The 25,021-nt window shown below is 44.5% G+C and overlaps 1 protein-coding gene across 7 annotated transcripts in view; it reads left to right on the top strand.

Moving 5' to 3' along the window:
* DOCK4 (dedicator of cytokinesis 4) overlaps positions 1–25,021 on the top strand; it is a 488,246-nt gene that overhangs the window by 334,943 nt on the left and 128,282 nt on the right. For all 7 annotated transcript variants that reach the window (XM_069764796.1, XM_069764797.1, XM_069764795.1 and 4 more), the window contains 2 exons: positions 7,451–7,551; positions 14,380–14,438. In XM_069764796.1, the coding sequence (XP_069620897.1) occupies positions 7,451–7,551; positions 14,380–14,438 (160 nt within the window). The remainder of the gene's footprint in view (positions 1–7,450; positions 7,552–14,379; positions 14,439–25,021) is intronic.

Here is a 25,021-nt window from a genome sequence, read left to right as displayed (position 1 = left end):
ATCGCGTGATTAAAAACTGACTAGCTGAATTCTTCTAAACTCTGTATCCAAGAAGTATCGTTTCTCCTTGTGGAGAGTGACATGTTAAGCATGTTGAGATGAGGAGACCTAAAGCCGCAATGCTCCTCTGGGAAATATGCAAATTGTCTCTTCAGAGAGGAAGAGGACTAGAACTCTCGTGCCACCTATTGGAAGTAGCAATCCTAACAGTCAATGTCGACCCTGTAACGAGCCTTGTCACATGACTGAAGATAACTCTATGTAGAAACAGGAAGTAAATTTTCCCTGTATGCAAAAGCGAATGGCATGGGGGGGAGGAGTGGAGCAGCTGGGTCGGAAGTTGAGGAAAGGAATGATTTCTGCAGGCACAAGAAACTTTCTGTTTCTATATAGATCAGAGAAAAGAAAAGTATTAGTGGGTAGAAAGGCAAAATGAGAAATATTAAGTACACATTGCTATATAATATGATAACTGCAATATATTCAGAGGATAAAAACCTTGATGGGAGTGCTTCTTTAAACTCCATTTTGATGGCCCACACAACCTCCCAAATATATGATCCTACTCAGTATGATCCTCTACAGCTTCATATATTCAGAAAGATGACTTTAACTGTATGATCTCCCATAGCACCCAATAAAAAATGGGGGCCCCCACATTATAATCCCTCACAGCCTCAAACATAGAATGAGGACTACTACACTTTCCATTGCTTGGCTTTTTGCTCTGCACATTCAGGCTCCACAGCTGGTGCTTTGCAATTACATCATTGCGCCTTCTGTGCTGAGACAGTCGGTTGGACAGGCTGCATGGTGGTAGACTGATCTGACCGCTCCAACTCCACCATTACATTCACCACTATCTGCATCCTGAGGATGCAGATACTGATAAAATCGATAGGGCGTATGGATGTGCGAAGGATGGGTGAGGCATGTAGCCCACAGTCTACTGCTTCCAGTCCTTTTGCTGTCCCGGTTTGCAGGCTAGGAACAGCCAAAAGCCCAGATGTGGCCCCAAGATCTGGTATAAAGTCATACTTGTAAACTGTAGATGATATCAATTGCTTTGCACATTGTGAATAATTTTTTGTACAGTGCCTTGCGAAAGTATTCGGCTCCCTGGAACTTTTCAACCCTTTCCCACATATCATGCTTCAAACATAAAGATACCAAATGTAAATTTTTGGTGAGGAATCAACAACAAGTGGAACACAATTGTGAAGTTGAACAAAATTTATTGGTAATTTAAAATTTTTGTGGAAATTTAAAAACTGAAAAGTGGGGCGTTCAATATTATTCGACCCCTTTACTTTCAGTGCAGCAAACTCACTCCAGAGGTTCATTGTGGATCCTCTGAATGATCCAATGTTGTCCTAAATGCCTAATTATGATAGATATAATCCACCTGTGTGTAATCAAGTCTCCGTATAAATGCACCTTCTCTGTAATAGTCTCAGGGTTCTGTTTGAAGCACAGAGAGCATCATGAAGACCAAGGAACACAACAGGCAGGTCTGTGATACTGTTGTGGAGAAGTTTAAAGCCCGATTTGGATACAAAATGATTTCCAAAACTTTAAACATCCCAAGGAGCAACTGTGCAAGCAATCATATTGAAATGGAAGGAGTATTATACCACTGAAAATCTACCAAGACCCGGCCGTCCCTCTAAACTTTCATCTCAAACAAGGAGAAGACTGATCAGAGATGCAGCCAAGAGGCCCATGATCACTCTGGATGAACTGCAGAGATCTACAGCTGAGGTGGGACAGTCTGTCCATAGGACAACAATCAGTCGTGCGCTGCACAAATCTGGCCTCTATGGAAGAGTGGCAAGAAGAAAGCCATTTCTCAAAGCTATCCATAAAAAGTGTTGTTTAAAGTTTGCAACAAGCCACCTGGGAGACACACCAAACATGTGGAAGAAGGTGCTCTGGTCAGATGAAACCAAAATCGAACTTTTTGGCAACAATGCCAAACGATATGTTTGGCGTAAAGGCAACACAGCTCATGACCCTGAACACACCATCCCCACTGTCAAACATGGTGGTGGCAGTATCATGGTTTTCGCCTGCTTTTCTTCTGCAAGGACAGGGAAGCTGGTTAAAATTGATGGGAAGATGCATGGAGCCAAATACAGGACCATTCTTGAAGAAAACCTGTTGGGAGTCTGCAAAAGACTTGAGACTGGGACGGAGATTTGTCTTCCAACAAGGCAGTGATCCCAAACATAAAGCAAAATCTACAATGGAATGGTTCAAAAATATCGTATCCAGGTGTTAAAATGGCCAAGTCAAAGACCAGACCTCAATCCAATCGAGAATCTGTGAAAAGAGCTGAAAACTGCTGTTCACAAACGATCTCCATCAAACCTCCCTGAGATCGAGCTGTTTGCAAAGGAAGAATGGGCAAGAATTTCAGTCTCTCAATGTACAAAACTGATAGAGACATACCTCAAGCGACTTGCAGCTGTAATCGCAGCAAAAGGTGGCACAACAAAGTATTAAGTTACAACTTTCTCACATTCTCATCTCTCTCCACTCCATGTCTACAATCCCCACCCCACAAACTTTCACACCCTCGCAGAAATATTAAACATCTTGACCTACATTCATTCTCTGAATCCCTCCTCTCCCTCACAGGCATAAGTTCCATACACAATGCGGATGACGCTGCTGCTCTATATAACACCACAATAGCTGTAGCTTTGGAATCTGCTGCCCCACTTACACATACCAAAGCTCGCAAAATCAACAGACAGCCCTGGCACACCAGCCTGACCAAAGAACTGAGGCGAGCTTCCAGGGCTGCTGAGCGCAGATGGAAAAGATCCCACTCTAACGAGCACTTCATCGCATTCAAACAGTCCCTCACTACTTTCAAGACCACACTCGCCACAGCTAAACAAACCTACTTCTCATCTCTCATATCCTCTCTCTCTCACAACCCTAAACAGTTATTCAACATCTTCAATTCTCTCCTCCGTCCCCCAGCACCTCCTCCCTCCCCACTTATCTCTGCTGAAAACTTTGCCTCATTTTTCAAGCAGAAGATTGATAGCATTAGAGACAGTTTTGGTCAACAACCCCCAGAGCTCTCCCTCCCGATTTCCCAGCCCTCCACCTCCAAAACCAACTTCTCCACCATTACAGAAGATCAACTCTCCACTCTACTCTCAAGATCACATCTCACCACCTGTGCACTTGACCCACTCCCATCCCACCTCATCCCAAACCTCACCACAATCTTCATCCCAACCCTAACCCATCTCTTCAACCTATCACTAACAACTGGTGTTTTCCCCTCAAGCTTTAAACATGCCTCCATCACACCTATCCTCAAAAAGCACTCTCTTGACCCATCCTCTGTATCTAGCTATCGCCCTATATCACTTCTCCCCTATGCCTCAAAACTACTGGAACAACACGTCTACCTTGAACTGTCCTCCCATCTCTCTTCTTGCTCCCTCTTTGACCGCCTACAATCTGGCTTCCGGTCACACCATTCCACCGAAACTGCCCTAACTAAAGTCACCAATGACCTCTTAACCGCCAAGAGCAAGCGACACTACTCTGTCCTCCTCCTCCTCGACCTGTCGGCTGCCTTTGACACAGTGGACCATTCCCTATTATTACAAACCCTCTCATCCCTTGGCATCGCAGACTTGGCCCTATCCTGGATCTCATCATACCTAACAGAACGGACATTCAGCGTCCTCCACTCACACACCACCTCCTCACCTCGCCCCCTATCTGTCGGAGTCCCACAAGGTTCAGTCCTTGGGCCCTTGCTCTTCTCCATTTACACCTTTGGCCTGGGACAGCTCATAGAATCTCATGGCTTTCAGTATCACCTCTATGCTGACGACACACAGATCTACATCTCTGGACCAGATATCGCCTCCCTTCTAACCAGAATCCCTCAATGTCTGTCCACTATTTCATCCTTCTTCTCCGCTAGATTTCTGAAACTTAATATGGACAAAACAGAATTCATCATCTTTCCCCCATCTCACGCGACCCCCCCCAACGAACCTATCCATTACAGTAAATGGCTGCCCACTCTCCCCAGTCCCACAAGCTCGCTGCCTCGGGGTAATCCTTGACGCTGATCTCTCCTTCAAACCACATATCCAAGCCCTTTCCACTTCTTGCCGACTTCAACTCAAAAATATTTCACGAATCCGTTCATTCCTCAACCATGAATCTGCAAAAACCCTAGTCCATGCCCTCATCATCTCTCGCCTTGACTACTGCAACCTCCTGCTCTGTGTCCTCCCCTCTAACACTCTCGCACCCCTCCAATCTATTCTAAACTCTGCTGCCCGACTAATCCACCTGTCCCCACGCTATTCCCCGGCCTCTCCCCTCTGTCAATCCCTTCACTGGCTCCCCATTGCCCAGAGACTCCACTACAAAACCTAACCATGACGTACAAAGCCATCCACAACCTGTCTCCTCCATACATCTGTGACTTCGTCTCCCGGTACTTACCTACCCGCAACCTCCGATCCTCACAAGATCTCCTACTCTGCTCCCCTCTTATCTCCTCTTCCCACAATCGTATAAAAGATTTCTCTCGCGTATCACCCCTACTCTGGAACCCTCTACCACAACACATCAGACTCTCGCCTATCGAAACCTTCAAAAAGAACCTGAAGACCCACCTCTTCAGACAAGCCTACAACCTGCAGTTACCACCGATCGACCAAACCGCTGCATGACCAGCTCTATCCTCACCTACTGTATCCTCACCCATCCCTTGTAGATTGTGAGCCTTCGCGGGCAGAGTCCTCATTCCTCCTGTACCAGTTATGACTTGTATTGTTTAAGATTATTGTACTTGTTTTCATTATGTATACCCCTCCTCACATGTAAAGCGCCATGGAACAAATGGCGCTATAACAATAAATAATAATAATAATAATAATAAGTTAAAGGGGCCGAATAATATTGCATGCCACACTTTTCAGTTTTTGAATTTCCACAAAAATTTAAAATAACCAATAAATTTTGTTCAACTTCACAATTGTGTTCCACTTGTTGTTGATTCTTCACCACAAATTTACATTTGGTATCTTTAGGTTTGAAGCATGACATGTGGGAAAAGGTTGAAAAGTTCCAGGGAGCCGAATACTTTCGCAAGGCACTGTATGTCTTTAATTGTCCAGCAAATTGTCTCTTCAGAGAGGCACAGGACTAGAGCTCTAGCGCCACTTGTAGGAAGTAACAATCCTTAAAGTCAATGTTGACCCTTTAACGAGCCTTGCCACATGACTTAGGATAAAAGGCAAAACCAGAATCTCAATTTGCAGACACTGTGTTTCGGGTACTGCCCCTCGTCAGTGCAAAGTGTGAGATCTGGTTAGGCTGCGGAATAAGAGGTTTCTGACCGTGATCCAAGCACTAACTTTTCTCCTTGCTGAGAGTGACATGTCAATCATGCCAAGATGAGGAGACTTTTAAGCCGCAATGCTCCTCTGGCAAATATGCAAATTGTCTCTTCAGAGTCTTTCATTGTCCAGTTCATTCTGGAGAGAGTCCACTTTGCTGATTATGCCTCACAGTGTTGTAGCTTGTGGTCATAACTGAAAAATATATGTTTTTTTTCATGCACAGCTAAACAGCCAGACAAGTCTGCCTCAAATTTGTCCCTGAGGTAAAATGAGGTGCTTTAGAAGAATTTACACTGTGTTTCCGCTATCTTGAAACTAATATTCTCCACACAGTCACCAAAAAACGGAATACAAAGCAAATATTATTTTATGGGCAAATGACTGTCCTAAATTTGCCACACATGTAAATCGGGCATTTCGGAAAGTTTCTCATTCAGCCATCATGTACCTCTAGCAGCCTCGTGCAGAGCTCTGCTTCGCCCGCAGCTGTTCTCTTGGTTTATGCCACTGTCAATCTCTGACAGCGGCATTTAAAGGGGTTGTCTACTAGTAAGACAGCCCCCTTCTCATTCCACATGTTTGACACCTGTAAAATCACTTTTACTCCCCTCCTGTGCCAGCACCATTCCAGCAGTGTCGGCACTTGCGTTCCCAGGGCCCTTGTGCTGTTGTTATGACACCTAAACCTGGTGCCCAATCACAGCTGGCATCACGGTCTCCTCCTTCGGACATATCCGTAATCAAGAGGGGGTTGGAATTGCAGCTGGCCACTCACTTCTTACTAGTGCTTTTGAAGGCAGGGATAGTGACGCTGGCGCTGATTGGGCTCCAGACTCATGTGTCATGACAACTGTATGTGAGCCCCGGGAACTCGAGTGCTAACACCGCTGGAACAGCGCCTGCGCAGGATTTGAGTATATGTGTTTTTGTTTTATTTGGGAATGGGAAGGGGTTGTCTAAGTAGTGTACAACAACTTTAACACATACCAGAAAGGGGAGGGGTGCATCATTCTATGCCCTCACAGGCATGCTGGTGATGTGACCACTGGGCGCCAATAGTTGATGTGATAGCCAGGGGACAGCTGTGGACTCCCGTGCCTGTCGTTACGGTACTTCTGTAAACTCCAGCCTGTAACTGGCATTCACAGGAGGACATAATATTTTAAAAAATATGGAAATAATAAATATAAAGTTCAAATCACCCCCCTTTTGTCCCCCCAAAAAAAGAAAAAGAAAACACACTTGGTATTGCTGACTTTGAAATAGCCCAATCTATCAAAATATAAAATAAATGTATCCAATTGGTAAGTCGCTTAGTGAGAAGAAAGATGGAAACTCCGGAATTAGATTTTTTTTGGCAACTTTTTAATAATAAACAGTAAGAGGGGATCATAACATCATATCTACCCCAAAATGGTATCAGTAAAAACCTCAGCTCCGGGTGCAAAAAATAAGCTCTCATACAGCTCCATTTGCCAAAAATGGAAAACGTTACGCTCCTCCGGATATTTCAGCACAAGAAAAATCTATATATATTTTTACATTTCCGCATCTTTTTCACCACTTGAATAAAAAAGAAAACAAACTATATGTGTTTGGTGTCTGCGTAATCGTACTGACCTGGAGAATCATATAGACAGGTCAGTTTTACTGTATAGTGAACACAGTAAAAAAAAATAACAAAGAACAACTTTGTAACTGTCCATGACATAACAAAACGAATGGTGTCATCCAAATATGCAATTTGCCTGCAAAGAGCAAGCCCTCATATGGCTAAGTGGGGTGAAAAATCAAAAAAGATATGACTGTTAGAAGTAGTGGAGGGAAAAATGAAAATTAAAAAAAAAAAGAAATTTGCTGCGGCTTGAAGGGGTTAAAAGTGTCTTGCAATAGCGCTCATTTAAGGAAAAAACACCATAGATATAGATATCTATGTTCCTGCTGACTTTTTTAACCATATCAATACTGTAAATACTGTAATGTATATTGATTTCTATAACTGTGTTACTGTTGCAAGGTAAAAGTTAAGTTCACGTGTTTGTACTTTATTCACACAGATATGGGATTCCTACTTTTACCTTGCAGTCATTTTTATAAACCAGTCTTGTTTACAGTTGGAGATATTTGCCCCTTCAAAAATGAAAAAAGTGCTGGAAAGGTAAGAGTTACCTCTTTTTAATATCTCTAGATTATCCAATTTACCATCTCCTGGGGTAGCATGGCAAACAAAATAAAAACAAATTCTCATCACAGGATTAAGTGTTCTTGTCTTTTGTTTCAAACCACACTACACTAGCAGAATCATAAAAAATACCCCAGCCAAAAAAACAATGATGCCTAGATGTCCGAGTTAGAGATGGGAGGACCTCTTGATGTTTGGGTCTGGTGGGTTCGGGACCCGTACTTGTAACCTTTTCACTTGAATAGAGGGCCTGAACATCTTGTGTTTGCCATGCTGTCATGTGCATGTCAGCGCAGTAAACACCGCTTCTGATCAGCAATGAAATCATTACCACCAGTGAGACAGCCGCGGTTCCCACACTGTCAAATGACAGCGTGAGCCCGTAGCTGTGATCGGAGGTAAAAAGTTTACCTCCGGTCACTGTTGTCAGCTGATGGGACTACTGCTCCTATCAGCGGACGCTAATAACAGTGAGTGCAGGCAGCGGGCTGATGAGACTACTTCTCCCGTCAGCTGCTGCCGCTAATAACCGTGAGAGTAGGTGGCGTCTGAAGGGAGTATTCAGTACCCACCGCCTTTGCTCTAAATAAATAATAATTTTTTTAAAAAGCGTGGGTTATTGTTGATGACCAACCAGGCAAAACTGACAGCTTGGGGCTGGTATTCTCAGGCTGGTAAGGGGCCATGGATATTGCGCCCCCGACCCTGCCCCAGAAAAGGAACATCTAATACCAAAAGAGAGAGAGAATGTTTTTAAGGCATTTTTATTTGCAAAGCCAGGTAGCCTAGGGTTAAATCCTGGCTCTACAGCAGGGGTGGGGAATCTTTTTTTCTGCCAAGGGCCACTTGGATGTTTATACCATCCTTGGGGGGCCACACTAACTCTGCCCACAAAGTACATCCTGACTGTGGCACTGGTGTCGGGACATAATCTTTCATTGCATGCCCTTCAGTGTTCAATAGTGGACACTGTGTGTGTGCTAACAGAGCAAGAAGAAATTAATGAGCTTGTGGCAATCAAAATACAGCTCCTTGCCCAAGAATACGGTCCCTGAGAATGTGCTCAGGGGCTTGATAAAAGGTCATCGAAGGCCGTAAATGGCCCTGGGGCCTGAGGTTCCCCACTCCTGTTCTACATGCTCTGGTTAGGTGCATCTGACTGGCTCTACATATAACCAGGCGAGGTGTGCACCTTAGTCAGTCATCTGGGGGAAGCTGACCAGAGTGGATTGTATTGGAGCTCGATAGAGAGCACATATATTTAAACTCACCCACACAAATTATGCATCTTATATATTCAGTACTAATCAATAGTTTAGACACATCTGCCAATTATAATGTTTTTACTTGTTTTTATTTGAATGTGCACTTTGTAGATTCAGACTGAAGACAGCAAAACTTTGAACCCAGAATGTATTTTAAACCTTATATTCCTCAAAGTACCTCTATTGTACTTTAAAATTAATTTTACACCCCTTTAAGCATTCTCTCAAACCGCTTCATTATCTTTCCATACTTGTTCCTTCATGAAAGTTTGTACTATATCTTAAGATAGAAATTTGTCTTTTCTCTGTTGCTTCTTATGAGCTATGTAATAAAGAGAGTCCACTGTAGCTTATATGTATTGTATAAAATATGTCATGTCTAAGGCTACATAACTTCCAGTGACTGCTGATTGTCCAATGATTCCGGTGAAATAGAAATGTCTCCCTCATCCAGCTTATGGGAACACAATTAGCATATTACTTATCGTATTACTCCCACTTCTGACACCTTGCATTAACCTTTATTATGGTAATTCAGAGTGAAATCTTGTGGGAGCATATGACTGCTGTATCAAATGAGCGATATTCTGTGAGTGGAACATCATTCAGTCAAGATTCATATCATCATAGAGTATATCATATACAATAATTAAAGGGGGCAGTGTGCATGTGTAGTGCTTGCATAATGAAGAACCCTCCCCACGGGTGGACCTAGGCAGGAGGAATATTATGTTCCAACCCATCCATAATGATTAATGATGGACTATATATCGTGAATGAATTATTTCCCAGATGTAACACAAGTTGGGGACCCAAGCAATTGTACTTGGACACAAATGCTGACCATGACCCTGGGAACAGAAATTTAACTTTCTTATCGAGGGCTACTAAGTGTAAAAACAATGAGTGAAAAAAACAAGAAAGTTTTATAAGTGTTTTTGCACCTTTTATGTATGTCTATTATTTTCCTATTTTTGATACTTTTTAGTCTCTTGTGTTTGTGGGCTAGTTGAGTTACCTTCTGTTTTCACTTTGTAGACTGAGTAAACAGCAAGAGTGAGATTGGCCTGTGGAGTGACGTGGACACCTTATAGTCACACACCCAGCTGGTGTTAGGGGCAGGCAGCTACCTAGGGCCCACACTCCTCCAGGGGCCCCCAGCATTATACTGTGGGAGGGCTGCATTATACTGAGAGTAAGGGGGCTGCATTATACTTTGTGTGTGTGTTTGGGCTGCATTATACTGTGGGGGGGCTGCATTATATTGTGTGTGGGAGGTTGCATTATATTGCTTGTGGGGAGGCTGCATTATATTGCGTGGGGGGTTGCATTATACTGTGTGTGCATGGGGGCTGCATTATACTGTGGGGGGCTGAATTATACTGTGGGGGGTAGCATACTGTGTGGGGGGCTGCATTATACTATGTGTGTCGGGCTGCATTATACTCTGAGGGTGATGCGTTATACTGTGTGTGTATGTGTGGGGGCTGCATTATACTATGAGGGGGCTACATTATACTGTGTGTGGGCCTGCATTATACGCTATGAGGGGCTGCATTATATTCTGTGAGGGAGCTGAATTATACTGTGTGTGGGGGCTTCATTATACTGTGTGTGGAGGGGAGTTGCATTATCGTGCGTGGGCTGCATTGTACTGTGTGTGGGGGGCTGCTTTATACTGTGCGTGGGGGTTGCATTATACTGTGTGTGGGAGCTACATTATACTGTGTGGGGGCAGCATTATACTGTGTGAGTGGGGGCTGCATTATACTGTATGGGGGGCTGCATTATACTGTATGGGGGGCTGCATTATATTCTAGGGAGCTGCATTATACTGTGTGTGGAGCTGCATTTTACTCTGAGGGGGCTGCATTATTCTCTGAGGGGCTACTTTTATACTGCGTGTGGGGGCTGCTTTATACTGTGTGTGTGGGGCTGCATTATACTGTGTTGAGAGGGGCTGCATTATACTGTGCATTTAGGGGGCTGCATTATACTGTGTGTGGGGGCAGCATTATACTGTGTGTGGAGGGCAGCATTATACTATGTTTGTGTATATGTGTGGGGGCTGCATTATACTCTGAAGGGGCTGCATTATGCTCAATGAGTGGGCTACATAATACTGTGTGTGGGCCTGCATTATACGCTATGAGGGGGCTGCATTATGCTCTATAAGGGAGCTGCATTATACTGTGTGTGGGGGGCTGCATTATACTGTGTATGGAGGGCTGCATTATACTGTGTGAGGGGGCTGCATTATACTGTGTGTGAGGGGGCTGCATTATACTGTGTGTGGAGGGGGTTGCATTATCATGCATGGGCTGCATTATACTGTGTGAGTGGTGCTGCATTGTACTGTGTGAGGGGGCTGCATTATACTGTGTGCGTGGGGCTGCATTATACTGTGTGTGGAGGGGGCTGCATTATACTGTGCGTGGAGAGGGTCTGCATTATACTGTGCATTTAGGGGGGCTGCATTATACTGTGTGTGTGGGGGGGCAGCATTATACTATGTGTGTATGTGTGGGGGTTGCATTATACTCTGAAGTGGCTGCATTATGCTCTATGAGGTAGCTACATTTTATTGTGTGTGGGCCTGCATTATACGCTATGAGGGGGCTGCATTATGCTCTATGAGGGAGCTGCTTTATACTGTGTGTGGGGGGCTGCATTATACTGTGTGTGAGGGGGCTGCATTATACTGTGTGTGGAGGGGGTTGCATTATCATGCATGGGCTGCATTATACTGTGTGAGTGGTGCTGCATTGTACTGTGTGAGGGGGCTGCATTATACTGTGTGCGTGGGGCTGCATTATACTGTGTGTGGAGGGGGCTGCATTATACTGTGCGTGGAGAGGGTCTGCATTATACTGTGCATTTAGGGGGGCTGCATTATACTGTGTGTGTGGGGGGGCAGCATTATACTATGTGTGTATGTGTGGGGGTTGCATTATACTCTGAAGTGGCTGCATTATGCTCTATGAGGTAGCTACATTTTATTGTGTGTGGGCCTGCATTATACGCTATGAGGGGGCTGCATTATGCTCTATGAGGGAGCTGCTTTATACTGTGTGTGGGGGGCTGCATTATACTGTGTGTGGAGGGGGTTGCGTTATCGTGCATGCATGGGCTGCATTATACTGTGTGTGTGGGGCTGCATTATACTGTGTGTGGGGGGCTGCATTATACTGTGTGGGGGCTGCATTATACTGTTTGTGTGGGGGGCAGCATGATACTGTGTGTGTGAGGGGCTGCATTATACTGTGTGAGGGGCTGCATTATATTCTGGGGAGCTGCAGTGTGAGGGACTGCATTTTACTCTGAGGGGGCTGCATTATACTGTATGTGAGGGGGCTGCTTTGTACTGTGTGTGGGGGGGCTGCATTATACTGTGTATGGAGGGGGGCTGCATTGTACTGTGCATTTAGGGGGCTGCATTATACTGTGTGTCAGGGGGCTGCATTATGCTGTGTGGAGGGGCTTCATTATACTGTGTTTGGGACTGCATTATGGTCTATGAGGGGGCTACATCATGCTCTATGAGGGGACTGCATTATGATCTATGAGTGGGCTACAGTATATTCTATGAAGGGGCTACGTTATACTGTGTGTGGGGCGCATTATACGCTATGAGGGGGCTGCATTTTACTCTCTGAGGGGGGCTGCATTATACTGTGTGTGTGGAAGGGCTGCATTATACTGTGTGTGAGTGGGGGGCTGCATTATACTGTGAGTTGGAGGCTGCATTATACTGTGTGGGGGGCTGCATTATACTGTGTGGTGGGCTGCATTATAGGGTGGGGGCTGTATTATACTCTGAGGGGGCTGCATTATTTTCTGTGAGGCTGCATTATGCTCTATGGGGGGGCTGCAGTATTCTCTATGGGGGGCTGCAGTATACTCTGAGGGAGGCTACAGTATACACTTGAGGGGGGCTGCAGTATCCCCTGAGGGGGGCTGCAGTATACTCTGTGAGGGGGCTGCAGTATACTCTGTGAGGGGGCTGCATTATACTCTATCAAGGACCATGGTTAGTGCATTAAACTATTGTACTATACCGAACCTGCAATATACTGTATCGAGGACTATCTGTGCCTATCATTCTTCCTCATCCGGAGTAGAGAGGCTGGGAAACAAGCGTCGAATGACTTCATTATTGTCGATCATGCTCGTTTAACAGTCTGAACTCAGCACATGTAAATACAACAGAAATGTTCGTGTGATGGAGCAATATATGAGCATTTGGGGCCCCTCTTTAAACCTTTGCCCAGAGCCCCACTTTGTCTAAAACTGACCCTGAATGCCCCCCACATCATGGAAGTGGCTGAGTGAGAACCTGGCCATGACCAGCAATTTTTCCTCCCTCTGACTCCCAAACTCCCTTTCCACCCTGAGAAAAAATGGAGCTAAAATCCATGCTGGTCAATACAAGACAGATTGACAGTGAAGTGTGAGGTTGCAGAACATATTGTAATCTATGGAGAGGGGTGAGTAAGGAGCAGCTTAGGAGGAATCAGTCAGACACAGGTAGATCCAACTACACAGCTCTGCATGTACTGTGTTTAGGAGACATAAAAACAACCCTGATGAAGAAGGATGGTGTCCTTTGAAACGCGTTGGTTTTTGGTTCTGTTGCGCACTCGTTTCTGAGTTCTGATGACGTCACCCAGACCGTACCCCCCACCAACCTCGCTACTACACGGCGACACTTCCAGCAGGAGCTCACTGCCGGCTTTCTAACTCTGACACCCGGAGGGCATCTGCTGCTACGGGAGGAAGCTACCCAGGCTTTTTACCCTCCCCAGGCTTATTACCCTCCGCACAGAGCATGTACTACTACTAAACCCTAAACACATGTACCGCGTTCACCACTAGTGCAGTAAGTAGTTCATGATCACCAATAAGTAGGTAATTAAGAGGTAATCGTTTGCACACAGGACAGTCATCATATACCCAAGACTGGAATGTGGCACTATTTTCTTATATTATCACTTTATATGTCCACCCATTTACCCGTGACTATTTTCATACAGGATATATACCTGACACTTAGGGCTTTAGCGCGGTATCTTCTTATTTCATAGACTTCAAAACATCTATGCCCCACCCACTAGCTCAGAGAGAAATGAAATTGAAGATGGAGCCTGCAGAGAGACAAATTAGGGAAAATGCAGGATATAAGTGATATAATGACCAGTATTCGTGTTTTTCCTCATGTACATACACATGAAAGACTATTCTGAAAAATTGAATGATAGAGGAATGCATAAAGAGCCTTTTAATATTGAATGTATTTCAGTTAAAAAAAAAAAAAATCCTAAGTAACTATCTCAATAGATACTGGTTAAAGTGTACATTTCATAATTCTATAATTTTAACTATTACAAATAAGGCCTGTCTATCCAACTGAACATAACTCGGCACATTTATATTATGTGAATGCTCCGCAGGGTATACAGCTCCACAAACAGTATTTGTCTCTTGATTATTGCTTCTGATGCTGCTTTTATGGAATACTTGATGTTTTTCATTTCTTTAGATACGGAGACATGCGTGTGACAATGGGCTGTGAAATCTTCAGCATGTGGCAGAATTTAGGTAGGATTATCCTTCATTTTTATTATTTGGTATTTTATAATGAAACTGCAATAGCTGGCTGTCAAGAGGTTTTTGATCATAAAGTGGGCATACTTCAGTTGCCTGTATGAAAAAATTATACACACTGACTTGCTGGAGCAATAATATGGTGCCTTGATGCATACTTCATTTGCCTTTACGAAAAAACCCACTTGTATTGCTCTGATTTATCGCAGCACTCTTGACAGCTGTAAGTGACTATTACAAGGTTTGGTAACGGATTATCTGCTGCCTACATCTGTTTCTGACTCATTATCTGTGATATTTTATCATTCTGAAATGTGGAAACCTGCAACAGGAAGCTGATAAAATGAGTTAAAGTAGCATATAATCATGACCTAACGGTTTTATCGGAAGCACTCTCCAGGCTACAGATAAGAATTAACCTTGTGGAATATCAAAAGCTTTGACAGATCATAGAGCCTAACTTCAATCATGGAGGAAAGCACTTGCCCCTCCTTCGTTTTAGCGATTGGTCTGGATCTCAGCACCTGAATCCTCCACTTATTACTACTTCTGAAATGTTTTCTGAAAATCTAGTTACCCTTTAATTTCTAACATTAGCCCAGAATGTCTAGAGCTAAAAATGTTTAGATCAACATTTAAAAGAGGCTGTAGGACCTTTTTCCCATCTTCTGTTGTTGTGTTGCTACATGGATTCATGAATGCATATACCGTATATACTCGAGTATAAGCCGACCCAAGTATAAGCAGAGACTCCTAATTTTGACACAAAAAACTGGGAAACCTTAACCCCTTCATGACCCAGCCTATTTTGATCTTAAAGACCTTGCCGTTTTTTGCAATTCTGACCAGTGTCCCTTTATAAATTAATAACTCAGGAACGCTTCAACGGATCCTAGCGGTTCTGAGATTGTTTTTTCGTGACATATTGGGCTTCATGTTAGTGGTAAATTTAGGTCAATAAATTCTGCGTTTATTTGTGATAAAAACAGAAATTTGGTGAAAATTTTGAAAATTTCGCAATTTTCACATTTTGAATTTTTATTCTGTTAAACCAGAGAGTTATGTGACACAAAATAGTTAATAAATAACATTTCCCACATGTTTACTTTACATCAGCACGATTTTGGAAACAAAATTTTTTTTTGCTAGGAAGTTATAAGGGTTAATATTTGACCAGCGATTTCTCATTTTTACAACGAAATTTACAAAACCATTTTTTTAAGAGACCACCTCACATTTGAAGTCAGTTTGAGGGGTCTATATGGCTGAAAATACCCAAAAGTGACACCATTCTAAAAACTGCACCCCTCAAGGTACTCAAAACCACATTCAAGAAGTTTATTAACCCTTCAGGTGCTTCACAGCAGCAGAAGCAACATGGAAGGAAAAAATGAACATTTAACTTTTTAGTCACAAAAATTATCTTTTAGCAACAATTTTTTTATTTTCCCAATGGTAAAAGGAGAAACTGAACCACGAAAGTTGTTGTCCAATTTGTCCTGAGTACGCTGATACCTCATATGTGGGGGTAAACCACTGTTTGGGCGCACGGCAGGGCTTGGAAGGGAAGGAGCGCCATTTGACTTTTTGAATCAAAAATTGGCTCCACTCTTTAGCGGACACCATGTCACGTTTGGAGAGCCCCCGTGTGCCTAAAAATTGGAGCTCCCCCACAAGTGACCCCATTTTGGAAACTAGATGCCCCAAGGAACTTATCTAGATGCATAGTGAACACTTTGAACCCCCAGGTGCTTCACAAATTGATCCATAAAAATGAAAAAGTACTTTTTTTTCACAAAAAAATTCTTTTAGCCTCAATTTTTTCATTTTCACATGGGCAACAGGATAAAATGGAACCACCTAAAATTTGTTGGGCAATTTCTCCTGAGTACACTGATACCTCATATGTGGGGGTAAACCACTGTTTGGGCACATGGTAAGGCTCGGAAGGGAAGGAGCGCCATTTGACTTTTTGAATGAAAAATTATCTCCATCGTTAGCGGACACCATGTCGCGTTTGGAGAGCTCCTGTGTGCCTAAACATTGGAGCTCCCCCACAAGTGACCACATTTTGGAAACTAGACCCCCCAAGGAACTTATCTAAATGCATATTGAGCACTTTAAACCCCCAGGTGCTTCACAGAAGTTTATAACGCAGAGCCATGAAAATAAAAAATAATTTTTCTTTCCTCAAAAATGATTTTTTAGCCTGGAATTTCCTATTTTGCCAAGGGTAATAGGAGAAATTGGACCCCAAATGTTGTTTTCCAGTTTGTCCTGAGTACGCTGATACCCCATATGTGGGGGTAAACCACTGTTTGGGCGCACGACAGGGCTCGGAAAGGAAGGCATGCCATTTGGCTTTTTAAATGGAAAATTAGCTCCAATCATTAGCGGACACCATGTCAGGTTTGGAGAGCCCATGTGTGCCTAAACATTGGAGATCCCCCAGAAATGACCCCATTTTGGAAACTAGACCCCCAAAGGAACTAATCTAGATGTGTGGTGAAGACTTTGAACCCCCAAGTGCTTCACAGAAGTTTATAACGCAGAGCCATGAAAATAAAAAAAAAAAATATTTTCTCAAAAATGATCTTTTAGCCTGCAATTCTTTATTTTCTTAAGGGTAACAGGAGAAATTTGACCCCAAAAGTTGTTGTCCAGTTTCTCCTGAGTACGCTGATACCCCATATGTGGGGATAAACCACTGTTTGGGCAAATGCCGGGGCTCGGAAGTGAAGTAGTGACAATTTGAAATGCAGACTTTAATGGAATGATCTGTGGGCGTCACGTTGCGTTTGCAGAGCCCCTGATGTGGCTTAACAGTAGAAACCCCCCACAAGTGACCCCATTTTGGAAACTAGACCCCGAAAGGAACTTATCTAGATGTGTGGTGAGCACTTTGAACCCCCAAGTGCTTCATAGAAGTTTATAATGCAGAGCCGTGAAAATAATAAATACGTTTTCTTTCCTCAAAAATAATTATTTAGCCCAGAATTTTTTATTTTCCCAAGGGTTACAGGAGAAATTGGACCCCAAAAGTTGTTGTCCAGTTTCTCCTGAGTACGCTGATACCCCATGTGTGGAGGTAAACCACTATTTGGGCACACGTCGGGGCTCAGAAGGGAAGTAGTGACTTTTGAAATGCAGACTTTGATGGAATGGTCTGTGGGCGTCACGTTGCGTTTGCAGAGCCCCTGGTGTGCCTAAACAGTAGAAACCCCCCACAAGTGACCCCACTTTAGAAACTAGACCCCCCAAGGAACTTTTCTAGATATGTGGTGAGCACTTTGAACCCCCAAGTGCTTCACAGACGTTTACAACGCAGAGCCGTGAAAATAAAAAATCATTTTTCTTTCCTCAAAAATGATGTTTTAGCAAGCATTTTTTTATTTTCACAAGGGTAACAGGAGAAATTGGACCCTAGTAATTGTTGCGCAGTTTATCCTGAGTATGCTGGTACCCCATATGTGGGGGTAAACCACTGTTTGGGCACACGTCAGGGCTCGGAATTGAGGGAGCACCATTTGACTTTTTGAATACGAGATTGGCTGGAATCAATGGTGGCGCCATGTTGCGTTTGGAGACCCCTGATGTGCCTAAACAGTGGTAACCCCTCAATTCTACCTCCAACACTAACCCCAACACACCCCTAACTCTAATCCCAACTGTAGCCATAACCCTAATCACAACCCTAACCACAACCCTAATTCCAACCCTAACCCTAAGGCTATGTGCCCACGTTGCGGATTCGTGTGAGATTTTTCAGCATCATTTTTGAAAAATCCGCGGGTAAAAGGCACTGCGTTTTACCTGCGGACTTTCCGCGGATTTCCAGTGTTTTTTGTGCGGATTTCACCTGCGGATTCCTATTGAGGAACAGGTGTAAAACGCTGCGGAATCCGCACAAAGAATTGACATGCTGCGGAAAATACAACGCAGCGTTTCCGCGCTGTATTTTCCGCACCATGGGCACAGCGGATTTGGTTTCCATATGTTTACATGGTACTGCAAACCTGATGGAACACTGCTGCGGATCCGCAGCCAAATCCGCACCGTGTTCACATAGCCTAATTCTAAAGGTATGTGCACACGCTGCGAAAAACGCTGCGGATCCACAGCAGTTTCCCATGAGTTTACAGTTCAATGTAAACCTATGGGAAACAAAAATCGCTGTACACATGTCACTTCTTTGTGCGGATTCCGCAGCGGTTTTACAACTGCTCAAATAGAAAATCGCAGTTGTAAAACCGCAGTGAAATTCCGCAGCGGAAAAATCCGCAGAGGACCAGAATACGTGTGCACATACCGAAACCCTAACCCTAGCCCTAACCCTACCCCTAACCCTACCCCTAACCCTAGCCCTAACCCTAACCCTAGCCCTAACCCTAACCCTATTCTAACATTAGTGGAAAAAAAAAATTCTTTATTTTTTTATTGTCCCTACCTATGGGGGTGACAAAGGGGGGGGGTCATTTATTATTTTTTTTATTTTGATCACTGAGATATAATCTATCTCAGTGATCAAAATGCACTTTGGAACGAATCTGCCGGCCGGCAGATTCGGCGGGCGCACTGCGCATGCGCCCGCCATTTTGGAAGATGGCGGCGCCCGGGAGGAAGACGGACGGACCCCGGCAGGATCGGTAAGTATGATGGGGTGGGGGGGAGCACGGGGGGGGGGGGGTGGGGGGGGATCGGAGCGCGGGAGGGGATCGGAGCGCGGGAGGGGTGGAACGGAGCGCGGGAGGGGTGGAACGGAGCACAGGGGGGTGGAACGGAGCACGGGGGTGGAACGGAGCTCGGAGGGGGGTGGATCGGAGTGCAAGGGGGGTGATTGGAGCACGGGGAGGGTGATTGGAGCATGGGGGGAGCGGACAAGAGCACGGGGGGAGCGGAGCACAGGACGGAGGGGAGCCGGAGCAGTGTACCGGACAGATCGGAGGGCTGGGGGGGGCGATCGGTGGGGTGGGGTGGGGGCACATTAGTGTTTCCAGCCATGGCCGATGATATTGCAGCATCGGCCATGGCTGGATTGTAATATTTCACCAGTTATAATAGGTGAAATATTACAAATCGCTCTGATTGGCAGTTTCACTTTCAACAGCCAATCAGAGCGATCGTAGCCACAGGGGGGTGAAGCCACCCCCCCCCCCCCTGGGCTAAACTACCACTCCCCCTTTCCCTGCAGATCGGGTGAAATGGGAGTTAACCCTTTCACCCGATCTGCAGGGACGCGACCTTTCCATGACGCCACATAGGCGTCATGGGTCGGATTGGCACCGACTTTCATGACGCCTACGTGGCGTCATGGGTCGGGAAGGGGTTAATGACTCGAGTATAAGCCTAGGGAGGAAAATGCAGCTGCTACCGGTAAATTTCAAAAATAAAAATAGGTACCAATAGAAGTAAAATTAATTGAGATATCAGTAATTTAAGTGTTTTTGAATATCCATATTGAATCAGGAGCCCCATATAATGCTCCATATAGTTCATGATGGGCCCCATAAAATGCTTCATACAGTTCATGATGGGCCCCATAAGATGCTCCATACACAATACTCCCAATATAATGCTCCATAATGTTTATGATGGGCCCCATAAGATGCTCCATATTAAAATATGCCCCATATAATGCTGCACAAAGGTTAATAATGGCCCCATAAGATGATCCATAGAGACATTTGCCCCATATAATGCTGAACAAATGTTGATTATGGCCCCATTATGTGCTCCATAAAGATATTTGCCCCATATAATGCTGCATAAAAGTTGATTATTGCCCCATAAGATGCTCCATAGGAAATTTGCCCCATATAATGCTGCATAAAAGTAGATTATGGCCCCATAAAATGCAGTTTATGCTGATATTATTAACTGTACAGTATATCTGCTGCTGCAATAAAAAAAAAAAAAAATGACATACCTCTCATCGCTGCCCGCTGCTCCTCAGCTTCCTCCGCAGTGACTATTCAGGCAGACGGCGGCACGCACACTAACACATCATCGCGCCCTCTGACCTGAACATCACAGACAGAGGACACGGAAGGCGGAGCCCCGCGGTGGAACGAGGAAAGGTGAATATCGCGCAATGCCCCCGTTATGCTCACCTGCTCCTAGCGCGGTCCCTGCACGTCCCTGGATCTCCGGGCGCTGACAGCTTCTTCCAGCATTGAGCGGTCACCAGTACCGCTCATTACAGTAATGAATATGCGGCTCCACCCCTATGGGAATGGAGTCGCGTCCCTTCCCTGCCGACCCCTGGGAATGACTCAAGTATAAGCCAAGATGGGCAATTTCAGCCTAAAAAAATGGGCTGAAATTCTCGGCTTGTACTAGAGTATATACAGTATTTAGTTTTATGCTGCCCTTTCTCAACCAAACTTATGTTGGAGTCAGTATGAAATGTATTTGTTCACACGGAAGATAAGATACCTCTGTCAGCAACCTATTCCTCGCTCCACTTTGAAATAAACTTGTTTGCTTAGTGTAACATGTACGGTATACTTTTGTTTTGCCCTAGAAAAATTATTTTAAGGCCAGTTTTACAAATCCACGATTCAAAGTCCAAGTATATGCTATGATGCACGTACTAGCTGTGGTCCTCTTGACCCAAGCTCTACAGCCTCATGTATGCCACCTATAAAAAGGACTAGCCAGTTCTCCTGATGTGTCTGGTTTAATTAATAATTGTATTCCCCATGTAATATCACAGCTGGATCATCTTTAATTAAATCTCTATAATTCCCAGTTCCTCTATTATTACTAAAGAGCTATGTATAAATTCATAAGTGGGTGTTCCCTAAACATTCAGTACTGTCTGGACAATATAGAAACACACTCCTTATATTCTTCACTGTCCAGCCAGTATGAGGGGTGTGTTTCTACACTGTCCAGTCAGTACAAGGGTGTGTTTCTGCACTGTCCATTCAGTACGAGGGGTGTGTTTCTACATTGTCGAGTCAATACGAGGGGTGTGTTTCCAAATTGTCCAGTCAGTACGAGGGATGTGTTTCTGCACTGTCCATTCAGTACGAGGGGTGTGTATCTATTGTCCAGTCAGTACGAGGGGTGTGTTTCTACACTATCCAGTTAGTACAAGGGGTGTGTTTCTACACTGTCCAGTCAGTACGAGGGGTGTATTTCTACACTGTCCAGCCAGTACGAGGGGTGTGCTTCCACACTGTCCAGTTAGTATGAGGGGTGTGTTTCTACACTGTCCTGTCAGTACGAGGGGTGTGTTTTCACACTGTCCAGTCAGTAAAAGTGGAGTGTTTATACATTGTCCAGTCAGTATGATGGGTGCATTTCTACACAGTTCAGTCAGTACGAGGAGTGTTTCTACCCTGTCCAGTCAGTTCATAGTAACATAGTTAGTAAGGCCGAAAAAAGACATTTGTCCATCCAGTTCAGCCTATATTCCATCATAATAAATCCCCAGATCTACGTCCTTCTACAGAACCTAATAATTGTATGATACAATATTGTTCTGCTCCAGGAAGACATCCAGGCCTCTCTTGAACCCCTCGACTGAGTTCGCCATCACCACCTCCTCAGGCAAGCAATTCCAGATTCTCACTGCCCTAACAGTAAAGATTCCTCTTCTATGTTGGTGGAAAAACCTACTCTCCTCCAGACGTAAAGAATGCCCCCTTGTGCTCGTCACCTTCCTTGGTATAAACAGATCCTCAGCGAGATATTTGTATTGTCCCCTCATATACTTATACATGGTTATTAGATCGCCCCTCAGTCGTCTTTTTTCTAGACTAAATAATCCTAATTTAGCTAATCTATCTGGGTATTGTAGTTCTCCCATCCCCTTTATTAATTTTGTTGCCCTCATTTGTACTCTCTCTAGTTCCATTATATCCTTCCTGAGCACCGGTGCCCAAAACTGGACACAGTACTCCATGTGCGGTCTAACTAGGGATTTGTACAGAGGCAGTATAATGCTCTCATCATGTGTATCCAGACCTCTTTTAATGCACCCCATGATCCTGTTTGCCTTGGCAGCTGCTGCCTGGCACTGGCTGCTCCAGGTAAGTTTATCATTAACTAGGATCCCCAAGTCCTTCTCCCTGTCAGATTTACCCAGTGGTTTCCCATTCAGTGTGTAATGGTGATATTGATTCCTTCTTCCCATGTGTATAACCTTACATTTATCATTGTTAAACCTCATCTGCCACCTTTCAGCCCAAGTTTCCAACTTATCCAGATCCATCTGTAGCAGAATACTATCTTCTCTTGTATTAACTGCTTTACATAGTTTTGTATCATCTGCAAATATCGATATTTTACTGTGTAAACCTTCTACCAGATCATTAATGAATATGTTGAAGAGAACAGGTCCCAATACTGACCCCTGCGGTACCCCACTGGTCACAGCGACCCAGTTAGAGACTATACCATTTATAACCACCCTCTGCTTTCTATCACTAAGCCAGTTACTAACCCATTTACACACATTTTCCCCCAGACCAAGCATTCTCATTTTGTGTACCAACCTCTTGTGCGGCACGGTATCAAACGCTTTGGAAAAATCGAGATATACCACGTCCAATGACTCACCGTGGTCCAGCCTATAGCTTACCTCTTCATAATAACTGATTAGATTGGTTTGACAGGAGCGATTTCTCATAAACCCATGCTGATATGGAGTTAAACAGTTATTCGAGCGTATTGTTTCTACAGTCCAGTCAGTAAAAGTGTTGCATTTCTTCATTGCCCAGTCAGTACGAGGGGTGTGTTTCTACACTGTCCAGTCTTTACAAGCGTTGCGATTCTACAGTCCAGTCAGTACAAGGGGTGCGTTTCTACTCTGTCTAGTCAGTAACACCTTTGCGTATCTACACTGTCTAGTTAGTATGACGGGTGTGTTTCCACACTGTCCAGTCAGTACGAGGGGTGTGTTTCTACACTATCCAGTCAGTACGAGGGGTGTGTTTCTACAACGCCCATTCAGTACCAGGGGTGTGTTTCTACAATGTCCATTCTGTGCAAGGGGTGTGCTTCTACATTATCCAGTCAGTACGAGGGGTGCGTTTCCACACTGTCCAGTTAGTATGAGGGGTGTGTTTCCACACTGTCCAGTTAGTATGAGGGGTGTGTTTCTACACTGTCCAGTCAGTACAAGGGTTGTGTTTCTGCACTGTCCAGTCAGTACGAGGGGTGTGTTTCTGCACTGTCCATTCAGTACGAGGGGTGTGTTTCTACATTGTCGAGTCAGTACAAGGGGTGTGTTTCTGCACTGTCCAGTCAGTACGAGGGGTGTGTTTCTTCACTGTCCAGTCAGTACGAGGGGTGTGTTTCCACACTGTCCAGTGAGTAAGAGGGGTGTATTTCTACACTGTCCAGTCAGTACAAGGGTGTGTTTCTACACTGTCCATTCAGTATGAGGGTTGTGTTTCCACACTGTCCAGTTAGTATGAGCGGTGTGTTTCCACACTGTCCAGTGAGTAAGAGGGGTGTATTTCTACACTGTCCAGTCAGTACAAGGGTGTGTTTCTACACTGTCCATTCAGTATGAGGGTTGTGTTTCCACACTGTCCAGTTAGTATGAGCGGTGTGTTTCCACACTGTCCAGTGAGTAAGAGGGGTGTATTTCTACACTGTCCAGTCAGTACAAGGGTGTGTTTCTGCACTGTCCATTCAGTACGAGGGATGTGTTTCTACGTTGTCGAGTCAGTACGAGGGGTGTGTTACCAAACTGTCCAGTCAGTATGAGGGGTGTGTTTCTACACTATCCAGATAGTACAAGGGGTGTGTTTCTACACTGTACATTCAGTACGAGGGGTGTTTCTACACTGTCCAGTTAGTATGAGGGGTGTGTTTGTACACTGTCCAGTTAGTACGAGGGTTGTGTTTCTACACTGTACATTCAGTACGAGGGGTATGGTTCTATATATTCCAGTCAGTACGAGGGGTTTGTTTACACACTGTCCAGTCAGTACATGTGGTGTGTTTATATATTGCCCAGTCAGTATGATGGGTGTGTTTCTACACAGTCCAGTCAGTACGAGGAGTGTTTCCACACTGTCCAGTCAGTACGAAGGGTGTGTTTCTACACTGTCCAGTCAGTACGAAGGGTGTGTTTCTACACTGTCCAGTCAGTACGAAAGATGTGTTTCTACACTGTCCAGTCAGTACAATGGGTGTGTTTCTATACTGTCCAGTCAGTACGAGGGGTGTGTTTCTACACTGTCCAGTCATTGCGAAAGATGTGTTTCTACACTGTCCAGTCAGTACCATGGGTGTGTTTCTACACTGTCCAGTCAGTACGAAGGGTGTGTTTCTACACTGTCCAGTCAGTACGAAAGATGTGTTTCTACACTGTCCAGTCAGTACCATGGGTGTGTTTCTACACTGTCCAGTCAGTACAAGTGTTGCATTTCTTCATTGCCCAGTAAGTACAAGGGGTGTGTTTCCCCACTGTCCAGTCAGTATGAGGGGTGTGTTTCTTTACTGTCCAGTCAGAACGAGGGGTGTGTTTCTACACTGTCAATTTAGTACGAAGGGTGTGTTTCTGGATTGTCCACTCAGTATGAGGGGTACGTTTCCACACTGTCCAGTCAGTACAA

The sequence above is a fragment of the Ranitomeya imitator genome, chromosome 4 (genome assembly GCF_032444005.1).
Source record: "Ranitomeya imitator isolate aRanImi1 chromosome 4, aRanImi1.pri, whole genome shotgun sequence".
Taxonomy (NCBI): Eukaryota; Metazoa; Chordata; class Amphibia; order Anura; family Dendrobatidae; genus Ranitomeya; species Ranitomeya imitator.
The sequence above is the reverse complement of the archived record's forward strand: the minus strand, read 5'-3'. Positions and strand labels throughout refer to the sequence as shown.